The following is a 25,000-nucleotide window of genomic DNA, read 5'->3' as shown; positions in this document are numbered from 1 at the left end:
TATCATGTTCTAAGAGTCCTTCATGTGCCTTTACTGAGGAGTGGCTTCTTTTGGCCACTCTACCATAAAGGCCTGATTGGTGGAGTGCTGCCTGATTGGTGGAGTGCTGCAGAGATAGTTATCCTTCTGGAAGGTTCTCCCATCTCCACAGAGGAACTCTGGAGCTCTGTCAGAGTGACCATTGGGTTCTTGGCCACCTCCAGACCGTCCAGCCCTAGGAAGAGTCTTGATGGTTCCAAACGTCTTCCAAATAACAATGCAGAGGCCACTGTGTTCTTGGGGACCTTCAATGCTGCAGAATGATGGAGGCCACTGTGTTCTTGGGGACCTTCAATGCTGCAGAATGATGGAGGCCACTGTGTTCTTGGGGACCTTCAATGCAGAATGATGGAGGCCCCTGTATTCTTGGGGATCTTCAATGCTGCAGAATGACGGAGGCCACTGTGTTCTTGGGGACCTTCAATGCTGCAGAATGATGGAGGCCACTGTGTTCTTGGGGACCTTCAATGCTGCAGAATGACGGAGGCCACTTCTTGGGGACCTTCAATGCTGCAGAATGATGGAGGCCACTGTGTTCTTGGGGACCTTCAATGCTGCAGAATGATGGAGGCCACTGTGTTCTTGGGGACCTTCAATGCTGCAGAATGATGGAGGCCACTGTGTTCTTGGGGACCTTCAATGCTGCAGAATGACAGAGGCCACTGTGTTCTTGGGGACCTTCAATGCTGCAGAATGACGGAGGCCACTGTGTTCTTGGGGACCTTCAATGCTGCAGAATGACGGAGGCCACTGTGTTCTTGGGGACCTTCAATGCTGCAGAATGACGGAGGCCACTGTGTTCTTGGGGACCTTCAATGCTGCAGAAATGTTTTGGTACCCTTCCCCAGATCTATACCTCAACACAATCCTGTCTCAGAGCTCTACGGACAATTCCTTAGGCCTCGTGGCCTAGTTTTTGCTCTGACATGTACTGTCAACTGTGGGACCTTATATAGACAGGTGTGTGCCTTTCCAAATCATGTCCAATTAATTGAATGTATTACAGGTTGTCTTCAGTCATAGCAAAGTGTCTGAATATAAGTTGTATTTGCTTATTTTTTATTTTCTTTGCTAAAAAATGTAAAACCTGTTTTCGCTTTGTCATTATGGGGTGTAGATTGTCGAGGATACATTTGTGGCGGAATCCATTTGAGAATAAGGCTGTAACGTAACAAAATGTGGAAAATACTCAAGATGCAACCCTGTCTCACCCCACGGCCTTGTGGAAAGAAATGTGAATTTGTATAGCAGACAGTGTCACCAGCAAAGCACCATCACACCTCCTCCTCCATGCTTCACGGTGGGAATGACACATGCAGAGATCATCCATTCACCTTCTCTGCGTCTCACAAAGACACAGTGGTTAGAACCAAAAATCTCAAATTTGAATTTCATCAGACCAAAGGACAGATTTCCACTGGTCTAATGTTCATTGCTCATATTTCTTGGCCGAACGAAGCAAGTCTATTCTTCTTATTGGTGTCCTTTAGTAGTGGTTTCTTTGCAGCACTTTGACCATGAAGGCCTGATTCACACAGTCTCCTCTGAACAGTTGATGTCAAGATGTGTCGTTTGTTATAGAGCCAAAAATATTATCCACACATCTTCGTGTTGTTGTTTGTTTAGTTTAGTGTGTTCCAATTTTCACCTCTCTCTCTCTCTCTCTCTCTCTCTCTCTCTCTCTCTCTCTCTCTCTCTCTCTCTCTCTCTCTCTCTCTCTCTCTCTCTCTCTCTCTCTCTCTCTCTCTCCCTCCTCTCCCCCTCTCTCTCTCTCTCTCTCTCTCTCTCTCTCTCTCTCTCTCTCTCTCTCTCTCTTCTCTCTCTCTAATCTCTCTCTCTCTCTCATCTCTCTCTCTTCTCTCTCTCTCTCTCTCTCTCTCTCTCTCTCTCTCCTCTCCTCTCTCTCTCTCTCTCTCTCTCTCCCCCCTCTCTCTCTCTCTCTCTCTCTCTCTCTCTCTCTCTCCTCTCTCTCTCTCTTCCTCTCCTCTCTCTCTCTCTCTCTCTCTCTCTCTCTCTCTCTCTCTCTCTCTCTCTCTCTCTCTCTCTCTCTCTCTCTCCTTTCCCTCTCTCTCTCACTCTCTCTCTCTTCCTTCCTCTCTCTCTCTCTCTCTCTCTCTTCCTTTCTCCCTCTCTCTCTCTCTCTCTCATCTCTTCCTCTCTCTCCCTCCCTCTCTCTCTCTCTCTCTCTCCCTCCTCCTTCCTCCCTCTCTCTCTCTCCCCCTCTCTCTCTCTCTATCCCAGGGACCCCACTATGACTGACATTATTCCTCTGTACAACATCATGAAGAAGACTGCTTTCTCTGACACCGAGGATGAGGTGTGTCTTTATCTTTTTACTTTGTTATGTGTAAACACTAACAGTAGTAGAAACAGAAAGAGTATCCTATATGTTCCTATATGTTGATGTTATGTTTCCATGGTGATGTAGGATGATGAAGATGAAGATACGAACACTCCTGGAACGTCCACACGAAACAGGAAGGTAACACACCTCATCACACCTCTGATAAGTCCGAACCTGAGTTATACTGTTAGCACTGAGTATGTCGTAACCTGTCATAGTATGTCGTAACCTGTCATAGTATGTCGTAACCTGTCATAGTATGTCGCAACCTGTCATAGTATGTCGTAACCTGTCATAGTATGTCGTAACCTGTCATAGTATGTCATAACCTGTCATGGCCCGTATATGGTGTTATTTTATGGCTGGTTATAACACCTACATGAGAGTATCAAATATATTCAAATACATCTTTTTTTCGTACTCCTGAAATCAGCAACAGAGCATTGCGGTAGGTGCATGTTGGACATCAATATGTGCGCAATTACAATGATAATTGAACATGATTCATTAAAAAATAAATATATAATATAAACATACTGTTGACAGTATGGTGTAACATTCCTATGGTGTAGTGGAATGTTCTGCCTTGTGTGGTTTTGTGTGTTTTGACACTCTCATGTAGGTGTCATAACCAGCCATAAAATATTGCAATATACTGTATGTCACAACAGGTTTAAATATATTTGTCATGACAGTGTTATTTATGACCATATTATAACAGGTTATGGCAAGTTTATGTTCGCTGTTATAACATATTATGACATGCTGGGTGTCAAGTAAAGTGTTACCAACTTAGGCATGCCATGCAAACAACAAATGCCTTCACATTCATGCACAACGTTCATGCACAACATTCATGCACAACATTCATGCACAACATTCATGCACAACATTCATGCACAACATTCATGCACAACATTCATGCACAACATTCATGCACAACATTCATGCACAACATTCATGCACAACATTCATGCACAACATTCATGCACAACATTCATGCACAACGTTCATGCACAACGTTCATGCACAACGAACCAAATAACGACTGTAGGACTATAAGACTGTAGCTTTGAATTCCACAATGTGGACGAGGTGAAACAATTATTGCTATCTGTAAATAAGGACAAACCACCTGGAAACGAAAACCTGAATACATTGTGACTCCTGTTTGCCACATCTTCAATATAAGCCTAGGAGTGTGCCCTCAGGGCTGGAGGGAGGTAAAGGTTATTCCACTGCCCAGAAATACACTACATGACCAAAATAATATGGACACCAGCTTATCAAACATCTCATTCCAAAATCATGGGCATTAATATGGAGTTTGTCCCCCCTTTGCTGCTATAACAGCCTCCACTCTTCTGGGAAGGCTTTCCACTAGATGTTGTAACATTGCTGCAGGGACTTGCTTCCAATCAGCCACAAGAGCATTGGTGAGGTCGGGCACTGATGTTGGGCGATTAGGCTCGTAGTCGGTGTTCTAACTCATCCCAAAGGTGTTCGATGGGGTTGAGGTCAGGGCTCTTTGCAGGCCATTCAAGTTCTTCCACATCGATCTCAACAAACCACTTCTGTATGGACCTCGAATTGTACACAGAGGCATTGTCATGCTGAAACAGGAAAGGGCCTTACCCAAACTGTTGCCACAAAGTTGGAGGCAAAGAATTGTCTAGAATGTCATTGTATGCTGTAGCATTAAGGTTTCCCTTCACTGAAACTAAGTGCCTGAACCATGAAAAACTGCACCAGACAATTATTTATCCTCCACCAAACTTTACACTTGGCACTATGCATTGTGGGAAGTAGTGTTCTCCTGGCATCCTCCAAACCCAGATTTGTCTGCTGGACTGCCAGATGGTGAAGCGTGATTCATCACTCCAGAGAACGTGTTTCCACTGCTCCAGAGTCCAATGGCAGCGAGTTTTACACCACTCCAGCCGACACTTGGCAATGCGCATGGTGATTTTAGGCTTGTGTGCGGCCACTCGGCCACGGAAACCCATTTCCTGAAGCTCCCAACAAGCAGTTATTGTGCTGACGTTGCTTCCAGAGGCAGTTTGGAATGCGGTAGTGAGTGTTACAACTGTTGACAGAAGATTTGTACGTGCTACACGCTTTGGCACTCGGGCGGTCCCGTTCTGCTTCAGCACTCTGTGGTCCCGTTCTGCTTCAGCACTCGGTGGTCCAGTTCTGCTTCAGCACTCTGCGGTCCCGTTCTGCTTCAGCACTCTGCGGTCCCGTTCTGCTTCAGCACTCGGTGGTCCAGTTCTGCTTCAGCACTCTGCGGTCCAGTTCTCCTTCAGCACTCTGCTGTGTACTACTCCCTTCACAGAACAGCACAAACTGACCCTAACCAGAAAAGAAAGAAGAGTGGGAGGCCCCGGTCCACAACTGAGCAAGAGGACAAGTACATTAGAGTGTATGAGAAACAGACGCCTCACAAGTCCTCAACTGGCAGCTTCATTAAATAGTACCCACAAAACACCAGTCTCAACGACCAACAGTGAAGAGGCGACTCTGGGATTCTGGCCTTCTAGGCAGAGTTGCAAAGAAAAAGCCATATCTCAGACTGGCCAATAAAAAGAAAAGATGGGCAAAATAACACAAGACACTGGACAGAGGAAGAATGGAAAAAAGTGTTATGGACAGACTAATCTAAGTTTGAGGATCACAAAGAAGAACATTGGTTGACGCCATCTGTCAATCATGGTGGAGGCAATGTGATGGTCTGAGGGTGCTTTGGTGGTGGTAAAGTGGGAGATTTATACAGGGTAAAAGGGATCTTGAAGAAGGAAGGTTATCACTCCATTTTGCAACGCCATACCATATCCTCTGGACGGTGCTTAATTGGAGCCAATTTCCTCCTACAACAGGACAATGACCCAAAGCACAGCTCCAAACTATGCAAGAACTATTTAGGGAAGAAGCAGTCAGCTTGTATTCTGTCTATAATGGAGTGCCCAACACAGTCACCAGATCTCAACGTTATTGAGCTGTTGTGGGAGCAGCTTGACCGTATGGTAAGTAAGACGTGCCCATCAAGCCAATCCAACTGGGGGGAGGTGCTTCAGGAAGCATGGGGTGAAATCTCTTCAGATTACCTCAACAAACTGACAACTAGAATGACAAAGGTCTGCAAGGCTGTAATTGCTGCAAATTGAGGATTCTTTGACTAAAACAAAGTTTGAAGGACACAATTATTCTTAAAAAATAAAAATCATTATTTATAACTTTTTCAACGTCGTGCCTATATTTCCTGTTCATTTTGCTACTCATTTCGTATATGTTTTCATGGAAAACAAGGACATTTCTAAGTGACCCCAAACTTTTGAACGGTCGTGTATATTATGTATTTTATTTGTTGTTTCCTGTTTGGACCCCAGGAAGAGTAGCCTCAGCTAATTGGAGATGCTGATAAATCCATAGTTGTGCTGATGATATGATGTGTATTAGGGTCGTGGCGTTGGTCTGCAGCAGCTGCAGCGTGGCGGTGGTGTAAGGCGAGGCCGGCCCTTAGACCCCCAGGCCTGGCGGGGGCGCAGCAAGGAGCTGATAGACCTGCTCTTCCAGTGTGAAGACTCAGAACCCTTCAGACAACCTGTCGACCTGGAACAGTACCCCGTAAATACCTGTCTCACTTCCTTACATACCTGTCTCACTTCTTTACATAACTGTCTCACTTATTTACATAACTGTCTCACCTCTTTACATACCTGTCTCAACTCATTACATACCTGTCTCACCTCTTTACATACCTGTCTCACCTCTTTACATACCTGTCTCACCTCTTTACATACCTGTCTCACTTCTTTACATACCTGTCTCACTTCTTTACATACCTGTCTCACCTCTTTACATACCTGTCTCACCTCTTTACATACCTGTCTCACCTCTTTACATACCTGTCTCAACTCATTACATACCTGTCTCACCTCTTTACATACCTGTCTCACTTCTTTACATAACTGTCTCACTTCTTTACATACCTGTCTCACCTCTTTACATACCTGTCTCAACTCATTACATACCTTACATACCTGTCTCACCTCTTTACATACCTGTCTCACCTCTTTACATACCTGTCTCACCTCTTTACATACCTGTCTCACCTTTACATACCTGTCTCACCTCTTTACATACCTGTCTCACTCTTTACATACCTGGCTCACCTCTTTACATATCTGTCTCACTTTACATACCTGTCTCACCTCTTTTACATACCTTTTCACCTCTTTACATACCTGTCTCACTTTACATACCTGTCTCATACAAACCTGTCTCACTTACATACCTGTCTCACAACTTTATACATACCTGTCTCACCTCTTGACATACCTGTCTCACTTCCTTACATACCTGTCTCACATACAAACCTGTCTCACTTCTTTACATACCTGTCTCACAACTTTATACATACCTGGCTCACCTCTTTACATACCTGTCTCACCTCTTTACATACCTGTCTCACTTCCTACATACCTGTCTCACATACAAACCTGTCTCACTTCTTTACATACCTGTCTCACAACTTTACATACCTGTCTCACCTCTTTTACCTGTCTCACATACCTGTCTCACCTCTATACAAACCTTTACTTCTTTACATACCTGTCTCACAACTTTATACTTGGCTCACACATATCTGTCTCACTTCTTTACATACCTGTCTCACCTCTTTACATACCTGTCTCACCTCTTTACATACCTGTCTCACCTCTTTACATACCTGTCTCACTTCTTTACATACCTGTCTCACACATACCTGTCTCACCTCTTTACATACCTGTCTCACCATTTACATACCTGTCTCACTTATTTACATACCTGTCTTGCTCTTTACATACCTGTCTCACTTCTTTACATAACTGTCTCACTTCTTTACATACCTGTCTCACCTCTTTACGTACCTGTCTCAACTCATTACATACCTGTCTCACCACTTTACATACCTGTCTCACTTCTTTACATACCTGTCTCACCTCTTTAAATACCCGTCTCACCTCTTTACATACCTGTCTCACCTCTTTACATACCTGTCTCACCTCTTTAAATACATGGCTCACCACTTTACATACCTGTCTCACCTCTTTAAATGCCTGTCTCACCTCTTCAGATACCTGTCTCACCTCTTTAAATACCTGTCTCACCACTTTACATACCTGTCTCAACTCTCTACTCAACTGTCTCACCACTTAGCATACCTGTCTCACCACTTTACATACCTGTCTCACCTCTTTACATACCTGTCTCACTTCTTTACATACCTGTCTCACCTATTTACATACCTGTCTGTCTCTAACCTGTCTGTCTGTCTCTAACCTGTCTATCTCTAACCTGTCTGTCTCTAACCTGTCTGTCTCTAACCTGTCTGTCTCTAACCTGGTCTGTCTGTCTCTAACCTGTCTGTCTGTCTCTAACCTGTCTGTCTCTAACCTGGTCTGACAATCTATCTCTCTCTCTTCCATGTCTGTCTCTAACCTGTCTGTCTCTAACCTGTCTGTCGGTCTCTAACCTGTCTGTCTGTCTCTAACCTGTCTGTCTGTCTGTCTCTAACCTGGTCTGACAGTCTATCTCTCTCTCTTCCATGTCTGTCTCTAACCTGTCTGTCTGTCTCTAACCTGTCTGTCTGTCTCTAACCTGTCTGTCCCTAACCTGTCTGTCTGTCTTTAACCTGTCTGTCTGTCTCTAACCTGTCTTTCTGTCTCTAACCTGTCTGTCTGTATAACCGGGTCTGTATCTAACCTGACTGTCTGTCTCTAACCTGTCTGTCTCTAACCTGTCTGTCCCTAACCTGTCTGTCTGCCTCTAACCTGTCTTTCTGTCTTTAACCTGTCTGTCTGTATAACCTGGTCTGTCTCTAACCTGTATGTCTGTCTTTAACCTGTCTGTCTGTCTCTAACCTGTCTTTCTGTCTTTAACCTGTCTGTCTGTATAACCTGGTCTGTCTCTAACCTGTATGTCTGTCTTTAACCTGTCTGTCTGTCTCTAACCTGTGTTTCTGTCTCTAACCTGTCTGTCTGTATAACCTGGTCTGTCTCTAACCTGTCTTTCTGTCTCTAACCTGTCTCTCTGTATAACCTGGTCTGTATCTAACCTATCTGTCTGTCTCTAACCTGTCTGTCCCTAACCTGTCTGTCTGTCTCTAACCTGTCTTTCTGTCTTTAACCTGTCTGTCTGTATAACCTGGTCTGTCTCTAACCTGTAAGTCTGTCTTTAACCTGTCTGTCTGTCTCTAACCTGTGTTTCTGTCTCTAACCTGTCTGTCTGTATAACCTGGTCTGTCTCTAACCTGTCTGTCTGTCTTTAACCTGTCTGTCTGTCTCTAACCTGTCTTTCTGTCTTTAACCTGTCTGTCTGTATAACCTGGTCTGTCTCTAACCTGTCTGTCTGTCTTTAACCTGTCTGTCTGTCTCTAACCTGTCTTTCTGTCTTTAACCTGTCTGTCTGTATAACCTGGTCTGTCTCTAACCTGTATGTCTGTCTCTAACCTGTCTGTCTCTAACCTGTCTGTCTGTATAACCTGGTCTATCTCTAACCTGGTCTGTCTCTAACCTGTCTGTCTGTATAACCTGGTCTGTCTCTAACCTGTCTGTCTGTATAACCTGGTCTATCTCTAACCTGGTCTGTCTCTAACCTGTCTGTCTGTATAACCTGGTCTGTCTCTAACCTGTCTGTCTGTATAACCTGGTTTGTCTCTAACCTGTCTGTCTGTATAACCTGGTCTGTCCACCTGACCCTCAGGACTATCTGGACATCGTGGACACCCCCATGGACTTTGGGACGGTGAGGGGGATGCTAAGATCGGGGGAGTACACCTCTCCCCTGGAACTCTACCAGGACGTACGGCTCATCTTCAGCAACTCTAAAGCTTACACACCCAGCAAGAAGTCCCGGGTGAGACGCGCTGTTACACTTATTATTCATATTTGTGTGTGAATACACTTACTATTCATATTTGTGTGTGAATACACTTACTATTCATATGTATGTGTGAATACACTTACTATTCATATGTATGTGTGAATACACTTACTATTCATATGTATGTGTGAATACACTTAATATTCATATTTATGTGTGAATACACTTAATATTCATATTTATAACATGTTAATACACGTATTCATGTTCATAACAAGGTAATACACTCAATATGTTCATATGTATGTTTGTTAATACACTTATCATGTTATTCATATGTTATCATGTTATTAACCTGTTAATACACTCTTATCATGTTATTCATGTTAACACTCTTATTCATGTTATTAACCTGTACTAATCATATTTATAACATGTTAATACACTCTTATCATGTTATTAACATGTTAATACACTCTTATCATGATATTAACATGTTAATACACTCTTATCATGTTATTAACATGTTAATACACTCTTATCATGTTATTAACATGTTAACACTCTTATTCATGTTATTAACCTGTTAATAACTTATGTTATTAACATGTTAATACACTCTTATCATGTTATTAACATGTTAATACACTCTTATCATGTTATTAACCTGTTAATACACTCTTATTCATGTTATTAACCTGTTAATACACTCTTATTATGTTATTAACCTGTTAATACACTCTTATCATGTTATTAACATGTTAATACACTCTTATTCATGTTATTAACCTGTTAATACACTCTTATTCATGTTATTAACCTGTTAATACACTCTTATTCATGTTATTAACCTGTTAATACACTCTTATTCATGTTATTAACCTGTTAATACACTCTTATTATGTTATTAACCTGTTAATACACTCTTATTCATGTTATTAACCTGTTAATACACTCTTATCATGTTATTAACCTGTTAATACACTCTTATTCATGTTATTAACCTGTTAATACACTCTTATTCATGTTAGTAATCTGTTAATACACTCTTATTCATGTTATTAATCTGTTAATACACTCTTATTCATGTTATTAACCTGTTAATACACTCTTATTCATGTTAGTAATCTGTTAATACACTCTTATTCATGTTATTAACCTGTTAATACACTCTTATCATGTTATTAACCTGTTAATACACTCTTATTCATGTTATTAACCTGTTAATACACTCTTATTCATGTTATTAACCTGTTAATACACTCTTATTCATGTTATTAACCTGTTAATACACTCTTATTTATGTTATTAACCTGTTAATACACTCTTATCATGTTATTAACATGTTAATACACTCTTATTCATGTTAGTAATCTGTTAATACACTCTTATTCATGTTATTAACCTGTTAATACACTCTTATCATGTTATTAACCTGTTAATACACTCTTATCATGTTATTAACATGTTAACACTCTTATTCATGTTATTAACCTGTTAATACACTCTTATCATGTTATTAACATGTTAACACTCTTATTCATGTGTAGATCTACAGTATGAGTCTCCGTCTGTCTGCGTTGTTTGAGGAACATGTCAACTCCATCCTGGCTGACTACAAAGCCATCCATGGACAGACGGACAGAAAGACGAGACATAGAGCAGACAGACAGACCAGACACGTGGCGGACAGACAAACCGACAGACAGACAAGACACGTGGCCGAAAGACAAACCGACAGACAGACCAGACATGTGGCGGAAAGACAAACCGAAAGACAGACCAGACACATGGCGGACAGACAAACCGACAGACAGACAAGACACGTGGCCGAAAGACAAACCGACAGACAGACCAGACACGTGGTGGACAGACAAACCGACAGACAGACAAGACACGTGGCGGCCAGAGAAACCGAAAGACAGACACGACAAGCTATGAAGAGGAGGAGGAGTGACTCTCCATCCAGCAGCGCTGCCTCAAGGTACCTGATTGGCTAACCTGACCTAGCATCAGAGTGTTAGAGCCTTGTGATTGGTTAACCTGACGTAGCATCAGAGTGTTAGAGCCTTGTGATTGGTTAACCTGACGTAGCATCAGTGTGTTAGAGCCTTGTGATTGGTTAACTTCTTATGGGCAGGTGGGACAGTAGCGTACCACCTGGCCAACATCCGGTGAAATTGCAGAGCGCGAAATTCAAACTACAGAATTATAAATATTAAACTTTCATAAAATCACAAGTGTAATGCATCAAAATAAAGCTTAACTTCTTGTTAATCCAGCCGCCGTGTCAGATTTCAAAAAGGCTCTACCGTGAAAGCACACCATTTGATTACCTGAGGACAGCGCCCCGCATACAAAACCATGAAAAACATATTTTTTATATTTCAACCAGGCAGGTACAACACCAAAGTCAGAAATAGCGATATAATAAATGCCTTACCTTTGATGATCTTCTTCTGTTGGCACTCCAAAAGGTCCCAGTTACATCACAAATGGTCCTTTGTTCGATAAGGTCCTTCTTTATATCCGTAAAAACTCAGTTTAGCTGGAGCGCTTCAATAACCCACCCAGTTTCCCTCCATCAAAATGCATACAAAATTAATCCCAAACGTTACTAATAAACTTTTCCAAACAACGTTTATAATCAAACCTTAAGTACCCTAATACGTAAATAAACTATACAATTTAAGACGGAGAATCGTTATTGTCTTTAACCTGACCGAGCATCAGAGTGTTAGAGCCTTGTGATTGGTTATCCTGACCGAGCATCAGAGTGTTAGAGCCTTGTGATTGGTTATCCTGACCGAGCATCAGAGTGTTAGAGCCTTGTGATTGGTTATCCTGACCGAGCATCAGAGTGTTAGAGCCTTGTGATTGGTTATCCTGACCGAGCATCAGAGTGTTAGAGCCTTGTGATTGGTTATCCTGACCGAGCATCAGAGTGTTAGAGCCTTGTGATTGGTTAACCTGACCGAGCATCAGTGTTAGAGCCTTGTGATTGGTTAACCTGACCGACCGAGCATCAGAGTGTTAGAGCCTTGTGATTGGTTAACCTGACCGAGCATCAGAGTGTTAGAGCCTTGTGATTGGTTAACCTGACCTAGCATCAGACTGTTAGAGCCTTGTGATTGGTCTTTGTGATCTTAACGTTCTATCTCCCTCCTTTAGCCCAGAGAGGAAGAAGCGTGTGTCATCGAGGGGTGTATCCAGACTAGATTCCTTGGCCCCACCCACGGCTCCAGCTGCAGCCCCACAGCGCCCCCCCTCCTTGAGACAGCCCCTCCCCCTTCGACAGCCCCTCCCCCTTCGACAGCCCCTCCCCCTCCTCAATGGGAAGGCAGAACAACAGATCCCCGGACGAACACGCAGCGCCAGGATACACAGCACTGCAGGTGAGGAGTACACACCACACACACACACACACCTACACACACACACACACACACACACACACACACACACACACACACACACACTACACACACACACACACACACACACACACACACACACACACACACACACACACACACACACACACACACTACACACACACACACACACAAACACCCTCCACAGCAGACATGCACAGCACTGCAGGTGAGGAGTACACCCTACACACACACACACACACACACACACACACACACACACACACACACACACACACACACACACACACACACACACACACACACACAACACACACAACAACACCCCCACAGCAGACATGCACAGCACTGCAGGTGACAGACCCCCTCACACACACACCCACATAACACACACACACACACCACCACACACACTCACAACATACACACAGACCCCCTACACACACACACACCCTCTATAACACACAGGACAGACCCCCACCCTCTACAACACACACAGACCCCCTACAGACACACACACCCACATAACCTACAGACAGACACCCACCCTCTACAACATACAGGACAGACCCCCCCACCCTCACCCTCTATAACATACAGGACAGAACCCCCCCTCACCCTCTACAACATACAGGACAGACCCCCTCACCCCCTCACCCTCTATAACATACAGGACAGACCCCCCACCCTCTACAAACATACAGGACAGAACCCCCTCACCCTCTACAACATACAGGACAGAACCCCCCCCCCCCTCACCCTCTACAACATAAGGACAGACCCCCCACCCCTCACCCTCTATAACATACAGGACAGACCCCCTCACCCTCACCCTCTATAACATACAGGACAGACCCCCCACCCTCTACAACATGCAGGACAGAACCCCCCTCACCCTCTACAACATACAGGACAGAACCCCCCCCCCACCCTCTACAACATACAGGACAGACCCCCCCCCCTCACCCTCTACAACATACAGGACAGAACCCCCTCACCCTCTACACACACACACACACAGACCCCCACACACACACCTACAACATACAGGACAGGCCCACCCACACACTACAACATACAGGACAGACCCCAGACACACACCCACACCCTCTACAACATACAGGACAGAACCCCCCTCACCCTCTACAACATACAGGATAGACCCCCCACCCTCTATAACATACAGGACAGACCCCCTCACCCTCTATAACATACAGGACAGACCCCCCACCCTCTACAACATACAGGACAGAACCCCCCTCACCCTCTACAACATACAGGACAGAACCCCCCTCACCCTCTACAACATACAGGACAGACCCCCACCCTCACCCTCTATAACATACAGGACAGACCCCCCCACCCCCTCACCCTCTATAACATACAGGACAGACCCCCCCACCCTCTACAACATACAGGACAGAACCCCCCTCACCCTCTACAACATACAGGACAGACCCCCCTCACCCTCTACAACATACAGGACAGACCCCCCTCACCCTCTACAACATACAGGACAGACCCCCCCTCACCCTCTACAACATACAGGACAGAACCCCCACCCCTCACCCTCTACAACATACAGGACAGACCCCCTCACCCCCTCACCCTCTATAACATACAGGACAGACCCCCTCACCCTCTACAACATACAGGACAGAACCCCCCTCACCCTCTACAACATACAGGACAGAACCCCCCTCACCCTCTACAACATACAGGACAGAACCCCCCTCACCCTCTACAACATACAGGACAGACCCCCCTCACCCTCACAGCATACAGGACAGAGCCCCCCCCTCACCCTCTATAACATACAGGACAGAGCCCCCCCCCTCACCCTCTACAACATATAGGACAGACCCCCCTCACCCTCTACAATATACAGGACAGACCCCCCACCCTCTACAACATACAGGACAGACCCCCCACCCTCTACAACATACAGGACAGACCCCCCTCACCCTCTACAACATACAGGACAGAACCCCCCCCCTCACCCTCTACAACATACAGGACAGACCCCCTCACCCCTCACCCTCACCCTCTACAACATACAGGACAGAACCCCCCTCACCCTCTACAACATACAGGACAGACCCCCTCCCCCCTCACCCTCTATAACATACAGGACAGACCCCCTCACCCTCTACAACATACAGGACAGACCCCCCACCCTCTACAACATACAGGACAGAACCCCCCTCACCCTCTACAACATACAGGACAGAACCCCCCTCACCCTCTACAACATACAGGACAGACCCCCACCCCCTCACCCTCTATAACATACAGGACAGACCCCCTCACCCCCTCACCCTCTATAACATACAGGACAGACCCCCCACCCTCTACAACATACAGGACAGAACCCCCCTCACCCTCTACAACATACAGGACAGAACCCCCCTCACCCTCTACAACATACAGGACAGACCCCCCTCACCCTCTATAACATACAGGACAGACCCCCCCACCCTCTACAACATACAGGACAGAACCCCCCCTCACCCTCTACAACATACAGGACAGACCCCCTCACCCTCTATAACATACAGGACAGACCCCCCTCACCCTCTACAACATACAGGACAGAACCCCCCTCACCCTCTACAACATACAGGACAGAACCCCCCACCCTCTACAACATACAGGACAGAACCCCCCTCACCCTCTACAACATACAGGACAGACCCCCCACCCTCACAGCATACAGGACAGAGCCCCCCCCCCTCACCCTCTATAACATACAGGACAGAGCCCCCCCCCCTCACCCTCTACAACATACAGGACAGACCCCCCCCTCACCCTCTACAATATACAGGACAGACCCCCCACCCTCTACAACATACAGGACAGACCCCCCACCCTCTACAACATACAGGACAGAACCCCCCTCACCCTCTACAACATACAGGACAGAACCCCCCTCACCCTCTATAACATACATGACAGAGTCCATCTCACCCTCTACAACATACAGGACAGAGCCCCCCTCACCCTCTATAACATACAGGACAGAGCCCCCCACACCCTCTATAACATACAGGACAGAGCCCCCCCCTCACAGCATACAGGACAGAGCCCCCCTCACCCTCTATAACATACAGGACAGAGCCCCCCTCACCCTCTATAACATACAGGACAGAGCCCCCCCCTCCAGCATACACCCCCCCTCACAGCATACAGGACAGAGCCCCCCTCACCCTCTATAACATACAGGACAGAGCCCCCCACACCCTCTATAACATACAGGACAGAGCCCCCCTCACCCTCTATAACATACAGGACAGAGCCCCCCACCCTATAACATACAGGACAGAGCCCCCCTCACAGCATACAGGACAGAGCCCCCCACCCTCTACAACATACAGGACAGAACCCCCCTCACCCTCTACAACATACAGGACAGACCCCCCTCACAGCATACAGGACAGAGCCCCCCTCCCCCTCACCCTCTATAACATACAGGACAGAGCCCCCCCCCTCACCCTCTACAACATACAGGACAGACCCCCCTCACCCTCTACAATATACAGGACAGACCCCCCACCCTCTACAACATACAGGACAGACCCCCCCCCTCTACAACATACAGGACAGAACCCCCCTCACCCTCTACAACATACAGGACAGAACCCCCCTCACCCTCTATAACATACAGGACAGAGTCCATCTCACCCTCTACAACATACAGGACAGAGCCCCCCTCACCCTCTATAACATACAGGACAGAGCCCCCCACACCCTCTATAACATACAGGACAGAGCCCCCCTCACAGCATACAGGACAGAGCCCCCCTCACCCTCTATAACATACAGGACAGAGCCCCCCCCACCCTCTATAACATACAGGACAGAGCCCCCCTCACAGCATACAGGACAGAGCCCCCCTATAACATACAGGACAGAGCCCCCCCACCCTCTATAACATACAGGACAGAGCCCCCCTCACCCTCTATAACATACAGGACAGAGCCCCCCCTCACCCTCTATAACATACAGGACAGAGTCCCCCCCCTCACCCTCTATAACATACAGGACAGAGTCCCCCCACCCTCTATAACATACAGGACAGAGTCCCCCCCACCCCTCTATAACATACAGGACAGAGTCCCCCTCACCCTCTATAACATACAGGACAGAGTCCCCCCCCACCCTCTATAACATACAGGACAGAGTCCCCCCTCACCCTCTATAACATACAGGACAGAGTCCCCCCACCCTCTATAACATACAGGACAGAGTCCCCCCACACCCTCTATAACATACAGGACAGAGTCCCCCCCCCACACCCTCTATAACATACAGGACAGAGTCCCCCCCCTCACCCTCTATAACATACAGGACAGAGTCCCCCCTCACCCTCTATAACATACAGGACAGAGTCCCCCCTCACCCTCTATAACATACAGGACAGAGTCCCCCCCCCTCTATAACATACAGGACAGAGTCCCCCTCACCCTCTATAACATACAGGACAGAGTCCCCCCACCCTCTATAACATACAGGACAGAGTCCCCCCACCCTCTATAACATACAGGACAGAGTCCCCCCCCACCCTCTATAACATACAGGACAGAGCCCCCCCTCACCCTCTATAACATACAGGACAGAACCCCCCACCCTCTATAACATACAGGACAGAGTCCCCCCACCCCACCCTCTATAACATATAACACTGCAGGTAAATAGTACACATACGACTGATTGGTTGATTTAACTCACAATCTCTCTCTCCCCCCAGCCTCCCCTCGTAGCCCCTCACCCCAGGCTACTGCCCACCTGAATGGCCACAGTAGTCAGGAGACAGTGTCTGCAGGTCGGAGGGGACGGAGACCCAGAGCAGTGACCCCTGAACCCAGTCCTAGCCCTGCCCCCAAGGGTCGCCCTCCCGGCAGGAAGAGAGGCAGGAAGTCCAAACAGGAACTAGAGGCCATGAGGAGGGGCCTCCGGCGAAGTTCCACCCCAGAGGACAAGCTCAACCAATCCACAGGCGACGAGGGCGGGACTTCCTCTGCCCAGGAAGCGTCTGTGCTGTCGGGGGCCGGACTTCCAGGAACGCCACGGCGCCGCGGTAGGCCAAGACTGGTCAGGACAGAGATAGCCCCTCCCCCTTCCAGCCCCGACCCCTCCCCTTCCCCTTTGAGGAGGAGCAGCCGGCGAATCAACGACGAGATGACTCCCCCTGCCCAGTCTCTGCAACAATCACAGCGCGTGAGGGCATCGCCACAGGACGAAAACGACGATGAAGAGGAGGAGGCGGAACAGGAAGGGGAGGGGTCAGCGGGATCGATGCGTACGCGTAACCGGGGGCGACGGACGGCATACTACACGGAGGAGGACTCAGAGGAGGAGGAGCAGAGACAACTCCTGGTTGAAGACTCCTCCCTCACCTTCGGCACTTCCTCCAAGGGGCGTGTCCGCAAGCTCACAGACAAGGCCAAGGCCAACCTCATCGGCTGGTAACCATGACAACCAACCGCACCGCCATTACTATGGGATGGTTACCATGACAACCACCCCCTGGTAACCACGACAACCATGCATTAACTTTGGGCTGGTAACAAAGACAACCCCCCACTTCCAGACCAGAGGAGAAGATTGGTTCGTCTGACTACGCCATGTTGTAGAGCAGGCTGCTCCTGGTGTGTCCCCGTCCCTGTGTCCATACTCTCCCCTCCACACCGTAGACCAGCCTGAAGGTCCTCTCTCATTGGTCCTTGGATGACTCTCCCACAAACACCTAGTCTCCTGTGGGGTTTGACTCCGTCTTCTGAACAGACAACCACATGACCATGGACACACACACATACAGACGCTGTAAAAGCTTCCTGTGTCTCCTTATGTGGTCAACAGGACCGTAGACTGACTGTCTCTCTGACTGTTCTCTCTGACTGTCTCTCTGACTGTTCTCTCTGACTGTCTCTCTGACTGTTCTCTCTGACTGTCTCTCTGACTGTCTCTCTGACTGTCTCTCTGACTGTCTCTCTGACTGTCTCTCTGACTGTCTCTCTGACTGTCTCTCTGACTGTTCTCTCTGACTGTCTCTCTGACTGTCTCTCTGACTGTCTCTCTGACTGTCTCTCTGACTGTTCTCTCTGACTGTCTCTCTGACTGTTCTCTCTGACTGTCTCTCTGACTGTCTCTCTGAGCGTCTCTCTGACTGTCTCTCTGACCGTCTCTCTGACTGTCTCTCTGAGCGTCTCTGTGACTGTCTCTCTGACTGTCTCTCTGCTTGTTCTCTCTGACAGTTCTCTCTGGCCGTCTCAATGTGTGTTCATGTTTGCATGTGTGTGTGTACAACACCAAATGGGTAGGGAGTGTGTATCATAGTGAGTTGTGTGGTGGTTCTATCCAGAGAGAGAGAGGGAGCAGATTGAAGGTTGTGTCTGTATGAAAGACAGTCCTCATCATTAGCAATACCTGGTGCCTTTCTGTGGGGTTTACCTGTGTGTGGGTGGGTGGGTTGGTGTGTGTGTGTGTGTGTGAGAGAGAGAGATCTGTGTAGTTTAGTGTTCAACCAGTGGTGTCATACAGTTTGATGGAAGTTGATATCAGAGTGTATTCTTGATAAGAGACGTTGTCATCTGTCTGTACTATAGGCCAGATATTGTTGTTCAGTTGAAGATTCAGAGGTTAGCCTGGTCTCAGATTGGTTTGGGCTATCCCGTCATCTCCTTGGTATGACTGAGAGGCAAGGAGTGGCACGATGGCACAAACAGACTGGTACCCAGGCTATATGTCTTTAACCCTGTTGTCCTGTTAGCAGAGGGACTAGACACCTGTCTGTTTGTAAGGTGATCACATCCTACCGAAGGCTGTGGCAGGATGTTTCGTCCACCGGTTATTGTCATGGAAAAAGACTGGCGGTCTCATTAACCGTTAATTAACATGAATATACATTTAGCATCTCCAGGCCTCCGAACAAGCCCCTGACGTGCGCCTTCGGGACATCTACATTTAAAAGTCGAATAAATAAATGTAATATACACCATCACAATAAAGCCATTGTTTATTTTAAGTCTATAGAAACATTGTTCATTTATCAGACTAGATACTGTATGTTATCTGGCTGTAGACTAGTTCATTTATCAGACTAGATACTGTATGTTATCTGACTATAGACTATAGGACTGTTCATTTATCAGATTAGATACTGTATGTTATCTGACTATAGACTATAGGACTGTTCATTTATCAGACTAGATACTGTATGTTATCAGACTATAGACTGTAGACCTGTTCATTTATCAGACTAGATACTGTATGTTATCTGGCTATAGACTGTAGACTAGTTCATTTATCAGACTAGATACTGTATGTTATCTGACTATAGACTATAGACTAGTTCATTTATCAGACTAGATACTGTATGTTATCTGGCTATAGACTATAGACTAGTTCATTTATCAGACTAGATACTGTATGTTATCTGGCTGTAGACCTGTTCATTTATCAGACTAGATACTGTATGTTATCTGACTATAGACTGTAGGCTTGTTCATTTATCAGACTATATACTGTATGTTATCAGACTAGATACTGTAGACTAGTTCATTTATCAGACTAGATACTGTATGTTATCTGACTATAGACTGTTCATTTATCAGACTAGTTACTGTATTTATCAGACTAGATACTGTATGTTATTTATCAGACTAGATACTGTAGACTTGTTCATTTATCAGACTAGATACTGTATGTTATCTGGCTGTAGACCTGTTCATTTATCAGACTAGATACTGTATGTTATCTGACTAGATACTGTAGGCTTGTTCATTTATCAGACTAGATACTGTAGGCTTGTTCATTTATCAGACTAGATACTATAGACTAGTTCATTTATCAGACTAGATACTGTAGGCTTGTTCATTTAGCTGACTAGATACTGGATGTTATCTGACTATAGACTGTATGTTATCAGACTAGATACTGTATGTTATCTGACTATAGACTGTATGTTATCAGACTAGATACTGTATGTTATCTGACTATAGACTGTATGTTATCAGACTAGATACTGTATGTTATCTGACTATAGACTGTATGTTATCAGACTAGATACTGGATGTTATCAGACTAGATACTATAGACTAGTTCATTTAGCTGACTAGATACTGGATGTTATCTGACTATGATATGGGCTATAGGCTGTTGACTAGTTCATTTATCTGACAAGATGTGCTCATAAGTCCCATGTAAGATGATTTGAAACAGGTCCGATACACGAGAATGAGAGTTATTTGGCAACTTTAGTTAGCCTCAGTCTGCACACGCTGTTCTCTCATCATGATCATATTTTCACATCAGACTATTCTCAATTTAATACTGTCTTTACTAATATGAAAAATGAGTTGAGATTTAGAATGGCCCATTATGAAACGGGCAGGAACAGGAAACACATGCCATCTGTACGCACTGGAATAGTGAATGGAGGTCGAGCTCTTTCCCACCAGTCCACTGGAATAGTGAATGGAGGTCGAGCTCTTTCCCACCAGTCCACTGGAATAGTGAATGGAGGTCCAGCTCTTTCCCACCAGTCCACTGGAATAGTGAATGGAGGTCGAGCTCTTTCCCACCAGTCCACTGGAATAGTGAATGGAGGTCGAGCTCTTTCCCACCAGTCCACTGGAATAGTGAATGGAGGTCGAGCTCTTTCCCACCAGTCCACTGGAAAAGTGAATGGAGGTCCAGCTCTTTCCCACCAGTCCACTGGAATAGTGAATGGAGGTCAGCTCTTTCCCACCAGTCCACTGGAAAGTGAATGGAGGTCCAGCTCTTTCCCACCAGTCCACTGGAATAGTGAATGGAGGTCGAGCTCTTTCCCACCAGTCCACTGGAATAGTGAATGGAGGTCCAGCTCTTTCCCACCAGTCCACTGGAATAGTGAATGGAGGTCGAGCTCTTTCCCACCAGTCCACTGGAATAGTGAATGGAGGTCCAGCTCTTTCCCACCAGTCCACTGGAATAGTGAATGGAGGTCCAGCTCTTTCCCACCAGTCCACTGGAATAGTGAATGGAGGTCGAGCTCTTTCCCACCAGTCCACTGGAATAGTGAATGGAGGTCGAGCTCTTTCCCACCAGTCCACTGGAATAGTGAATGGAGGTCGAGCTCTTTCCCACCAGTCCACTGGAATAGTGAATGGAGGTCCAGCTCTTTCCCACCAGTCCACTGGAATAGTGAATGGAGGTCCAGCTCTTTCCCACCAGTCCACTGGAATAGTGAATGGAGGTCAAGCTCTTTCCCACCAGTCCACTGGAATAGTGAATGGAGGTCCAGCTCTTTCCCACCAGTCCACTGGAATAGTGAATGGAGGTCGAGCTCTTTCCCACCAGTCCACTGGAATAGTGAATGGAGGTCGAGCTCTTTCCCACCAGTCCACTGGAATAGTGAATGGAGGTCCAGCTCTTTCCCACCAGTCTACTGGAATAGTGAATGGAGGTCCAGCTCTTTCCCACCAGTCCACTGGAATAGTGAATGGAGGTCGAGCTCTTTCCCCACCAGTCCACTGGAATAGTGAATGGAGGTCCAGCTCTTTCCCACCAGTCCACTGGAATAGTGAATGGAGGTCCAGCTCTTTCCCACCAGTCCACTGGAATAGTGAATGGAGGTCCAGCTCTTTCCCACCAGTCCACTGGAATAGTGAATGGAGGTCCAGCTCTTTCCCACCAGTCCACTGGAATAGTGAATGGAGGTCCAGCTCTTTCCCACCAGTCCACTGGAATAGTGAATGGAGGTCCAGCTCTTTCCCACCAGTCCACTGGAATAGTGAATGGAGGTCCAGCTCTTTCCCACCAGTCCACTGGAATAGTGAATGGAGGTCCAGCTCTTTCCCACCAGTCCACTGGAATAGTGAATGGAGGTCGAGCTCTTTCCCACCAGTCCACTGGAATAGTGAATGGAGGTCCAGCTCTTTCCCACCAGTCCACTGGAATAGTGAATGGAGGTCCAGCTCTTTCCCACCAGTCCACTGGAATAGTGAATGGAGGTCGAGCTCTTTCCCACCAGTCCACTGGAATAGTGAATGGAGGTCGAGCTCTTACCCACCAGTCCACTGGAATAGTGAATGGAGGTCGAGTCCACTGGAATAGTGAATGGAGGTCGAGCTCTTTCCCACCAGTCCACTGGAATAGTGAATGGAGGTCGAGCTCTTTCCCACCAGTCCACTGGAATAGTGAATGGAGGTCCTCTTTCCCACCAGTCCACTGGAATAGTGAATGGAGGTCCAGCTCTTTCCCACCAGTCCACTGGAATAGTGAATGGAGGTCCAGCTCTTTCCCACCAGTCCACTGGAATAGTGAATGGAGGTCGAGCTCTTTCCCACCAGTCCACTGGAATAGTGAATGGAGGTCCACTGGAGCTCTTTCCCACCAGTCTACTGGAATAGTGAATGGAGGTCGAGCTCTTTCCCACCAGTCCACTGGAATAGTGAATGGAGGTCGAGCTCTTTCCCACCAGTCCACTGGAATAGTGAATGGAGGTCCAGGTCTTTCCCACCAGTCCACTGGAATAGTGAATGGAGGTCGAGCTCTTTCCCACCAGTCCACTGGAATAGTGAATGGAGGTCGAGCTCTTTCCCCACCAGTCCACTGGAATAGTGAATGGAGGTCCAGCTCTTTCCCACCAGTCCACTGGAATAGTGAATGGAGGTCCAGCTCTTTCCCACCAGTCCACTGGAATAGTGAATGGAGGTCCAGCTCTTTCCCACCAGTCCACTGGAATAGTGAATGGAGGTCGAGCTCTTTCCCACCAGTCCACTGGAATAGTGAATGGAGGTCGAGCTCTTTCCCACCAGTCCACTGGAATAGTGAATGGAGGTCCAGCTCTTTCCCACCAGTCCACTGGAATAGCGAATGGAGGTCGAGCTCTTTCCCACCAGTCCACTGGAATAGTGAATGGAGGTCCAGCTCTTTCCCACCAGTCCACTGGAATAGTGAATGGAGGTCGAGCTCTTTCCCACCAGTCCACTGGAATAGTGAATGGAGGTTGAGCTCTTTCCTACCAGTCCACTGGAATAGTGAATGGAGGTCCAGCTCTTTCCCACCAGTCCACTGGAATAGTGAATGGAGGTCCAGCTCTTTCCCACCAGTCCACTGGAATAGTGAATGGAGGTCAAGCTCTTTCCCACCAGTCCACTGGAATAGTGAATGGAGGTCGAGCTCTTACCCACCAGTCCACTGGAATAGTGAATGGAGGTCCAGCTCTTTCCCACCAGTCCACTGGAATAGTGAATGGAGGTCCAGCTCTTTCCCACCAGTCCACTGGAATAGTGAATGGAGGTCCAGCTCTTTCCCACCAGTCCACTGGAATAGTGAATGGAGGTCCAGCTCTTTCCCACCAGTCCACTGGAATAGTGAATGGAGGTCCAGCTCTTTCCCACCAGTCCACTGGAATAGTGAATGGAGGTCCAGCTCTTTCCCACCAGTCCACTGGAATAGTGAATGGAGGTCCAGCTCTTTCCCACCAGTCCACTGGAATAGTGAATGGAGGTCGAGCTCTTTCCCACCAGTCCACTGGAATAGTGAATGGAGGTCGAGCTCTTTCCCACCAGTCCACTGGAATAGTGAATGGAGGTCGAGCTCTTTCCCACCAGTCCACTGGAATAGTGAATGGAGGTCCAGCTCTTTCCCACCAGTCCACTGGAATAGTGAATGGAGGTCCAGCTCTTTCCCACCAGTCCACTGGAATAGTGAATGGAGGTCCAGCTCTTTCCCACCAGTCCACTGGAATAGTGAATGGAGGTCCAGCTCTTTCCCACCAGTCCACTGGAATAGTGAATGGAGGTCGAGCTCTTTCCCACCAGTCCACTGGAATAGTGAATGGAGGTCCAGCTCTTTCCCACCAGTCCACTGGAATAGCGAATGGAGGTCGAGCTCTTTCCCACCAGTCCACTGGAATAGTGAATGGAGGTCCAGCTCTTTCCCACCAGTCCACTGGAATAGTGAATGGAGGTCGAGCTCTTTCCCACCAGTCCACTGGAATAGTGAATGGAGGTTGAGCTCTTTCCTACCAGTCCACTGGAATAGTGAATGGAGGTCCAGCTCTTTCCCACCAGTCCACTGGAATAGTGAATGGAGGTCCAGCTCTTTCCCACCAGTCCACTGGAATAGTGAATGGAGGTCAAGCTCTTTCCCACCAGTCCACTGGAATAGTGAATGGAGGTCGAGCTCTTACCCACCAGTCCACTGGAATAGTGAATGGAGGTCCAGCTCTTTCCCACCAGTCCACTGGAATAGTGAATGGAGGTCCAGCTCTTTCCCACCAGTCCACTGGAATAGTGAATGGAGGTCCAGCTCTTTCCCACCAGTCCACTGGAATAGTGAATGGAGGTCCAGCTCTTTCCCACCAGTCCAC

The 25,000-nt window shown here is 47.0% G+C and overlaps 2 protein-coding genes across 4 annotated transcripts in view; both read left to right on the top strand.

The window, feature by feature from the left end:
- The window catches only part of phip (pleckstrin homology domain interacting protein), a 129,321-nt gene extending 109,655 nt beyond the window's left edge, over positions 1-19,666 (top strand). For both annotated transcript variants that reach the window (XM_052514659.1, XM_052514658.1), the window contains exons 34-40: positions 2,281-2,356; positions 2,468-2,521; positions 5,840-6,007; positions 9,128-9,280; positions 10,798-11,231; positions 12,419-12,642; positions 17,390-19,666. In XM_052514659.1, the coding sequence (XP_052370619.1) occupies positions 2,281-2,356; positions 2,468-2,521; positions 5,840-6,007; positions 9,128-9,280; positions 10,798-11,231; positions 12,419-12,642; positions 17,390-18,111 (1,831 nt within the window). In that variant the 3' untranslated portion in view covers positions 18,112-19,666. The remainder of the gene's footprint in view (positions 1-2,280; positions 2,357-2,467; positions 2,522-5,839; positions 6,008-9,127; positions 9,281-10,797; positions 11,232-12,418; positions 12,643-17,389) is intronic.
- Positions 19,667-20,299: 633 nt separating this feature from the next.
- The window catches only part of LOC127927877 (uncharacterized), a 5,745-nt gene continuing 1,044 nt past the window's right edge, over positions 20,300-25,000 (top strand). Inside the window, exons 1-5 of one of the 2 annotated variants that reach the window (XM_052514661.1) lie at positions 20,300-21,123; positions 22,173-22,466; positions 23,422-23,463; positions 23,674-24,471; positions 24,682-25,000. The exon at positions 24,682-25,000 is cut by the window's right edge and continues 143 nt beyond it. In XM_052514661.1, the coding sequence (XP_052370621.1) occupies positions 20,988-21,123; positions 22,173-22,466; positions 23,422-23,463; positions 23,674-24,471; positions 24,682-25,000 (1,589 nt within the window). In that variant the 5' untranslated portion in view covers positions 20,300-20,987. Of the gene's footprint in view, positions 21,376-22,172; positions 22,467-23,379; positions 23,464-23,673; positions 24,472-24,681 lie in introns of both variants that reach the window. The other variant, XM_052514660.1, reaches the window with a different exon arrangement.

Source organism: Oncorhynchus keta, unplaced genomic scaffold (genome assembly GCF_023373465.1).
Source record: "Oncorhynchus keta strain PuntledgeMale-10-30-2019 unplaced genomic scaffold, Oket_V2 Un_scaffold_187_pilon_pilon, whole genome shotgun sequence".
NCBI classification, from domain to species: domain Eukaryota; kingdom Metazoa; phylum Chordata; class Actinopteri; order Salmoniformes; family Salmonidae; genus Oncorhynchus; species Oncorhynchus keta.
The sequence above is the reverse complement of the archived record's forward strand: the minus strand, read 5'-3'. Positions and strand labels throughout refer to the sequence as shown.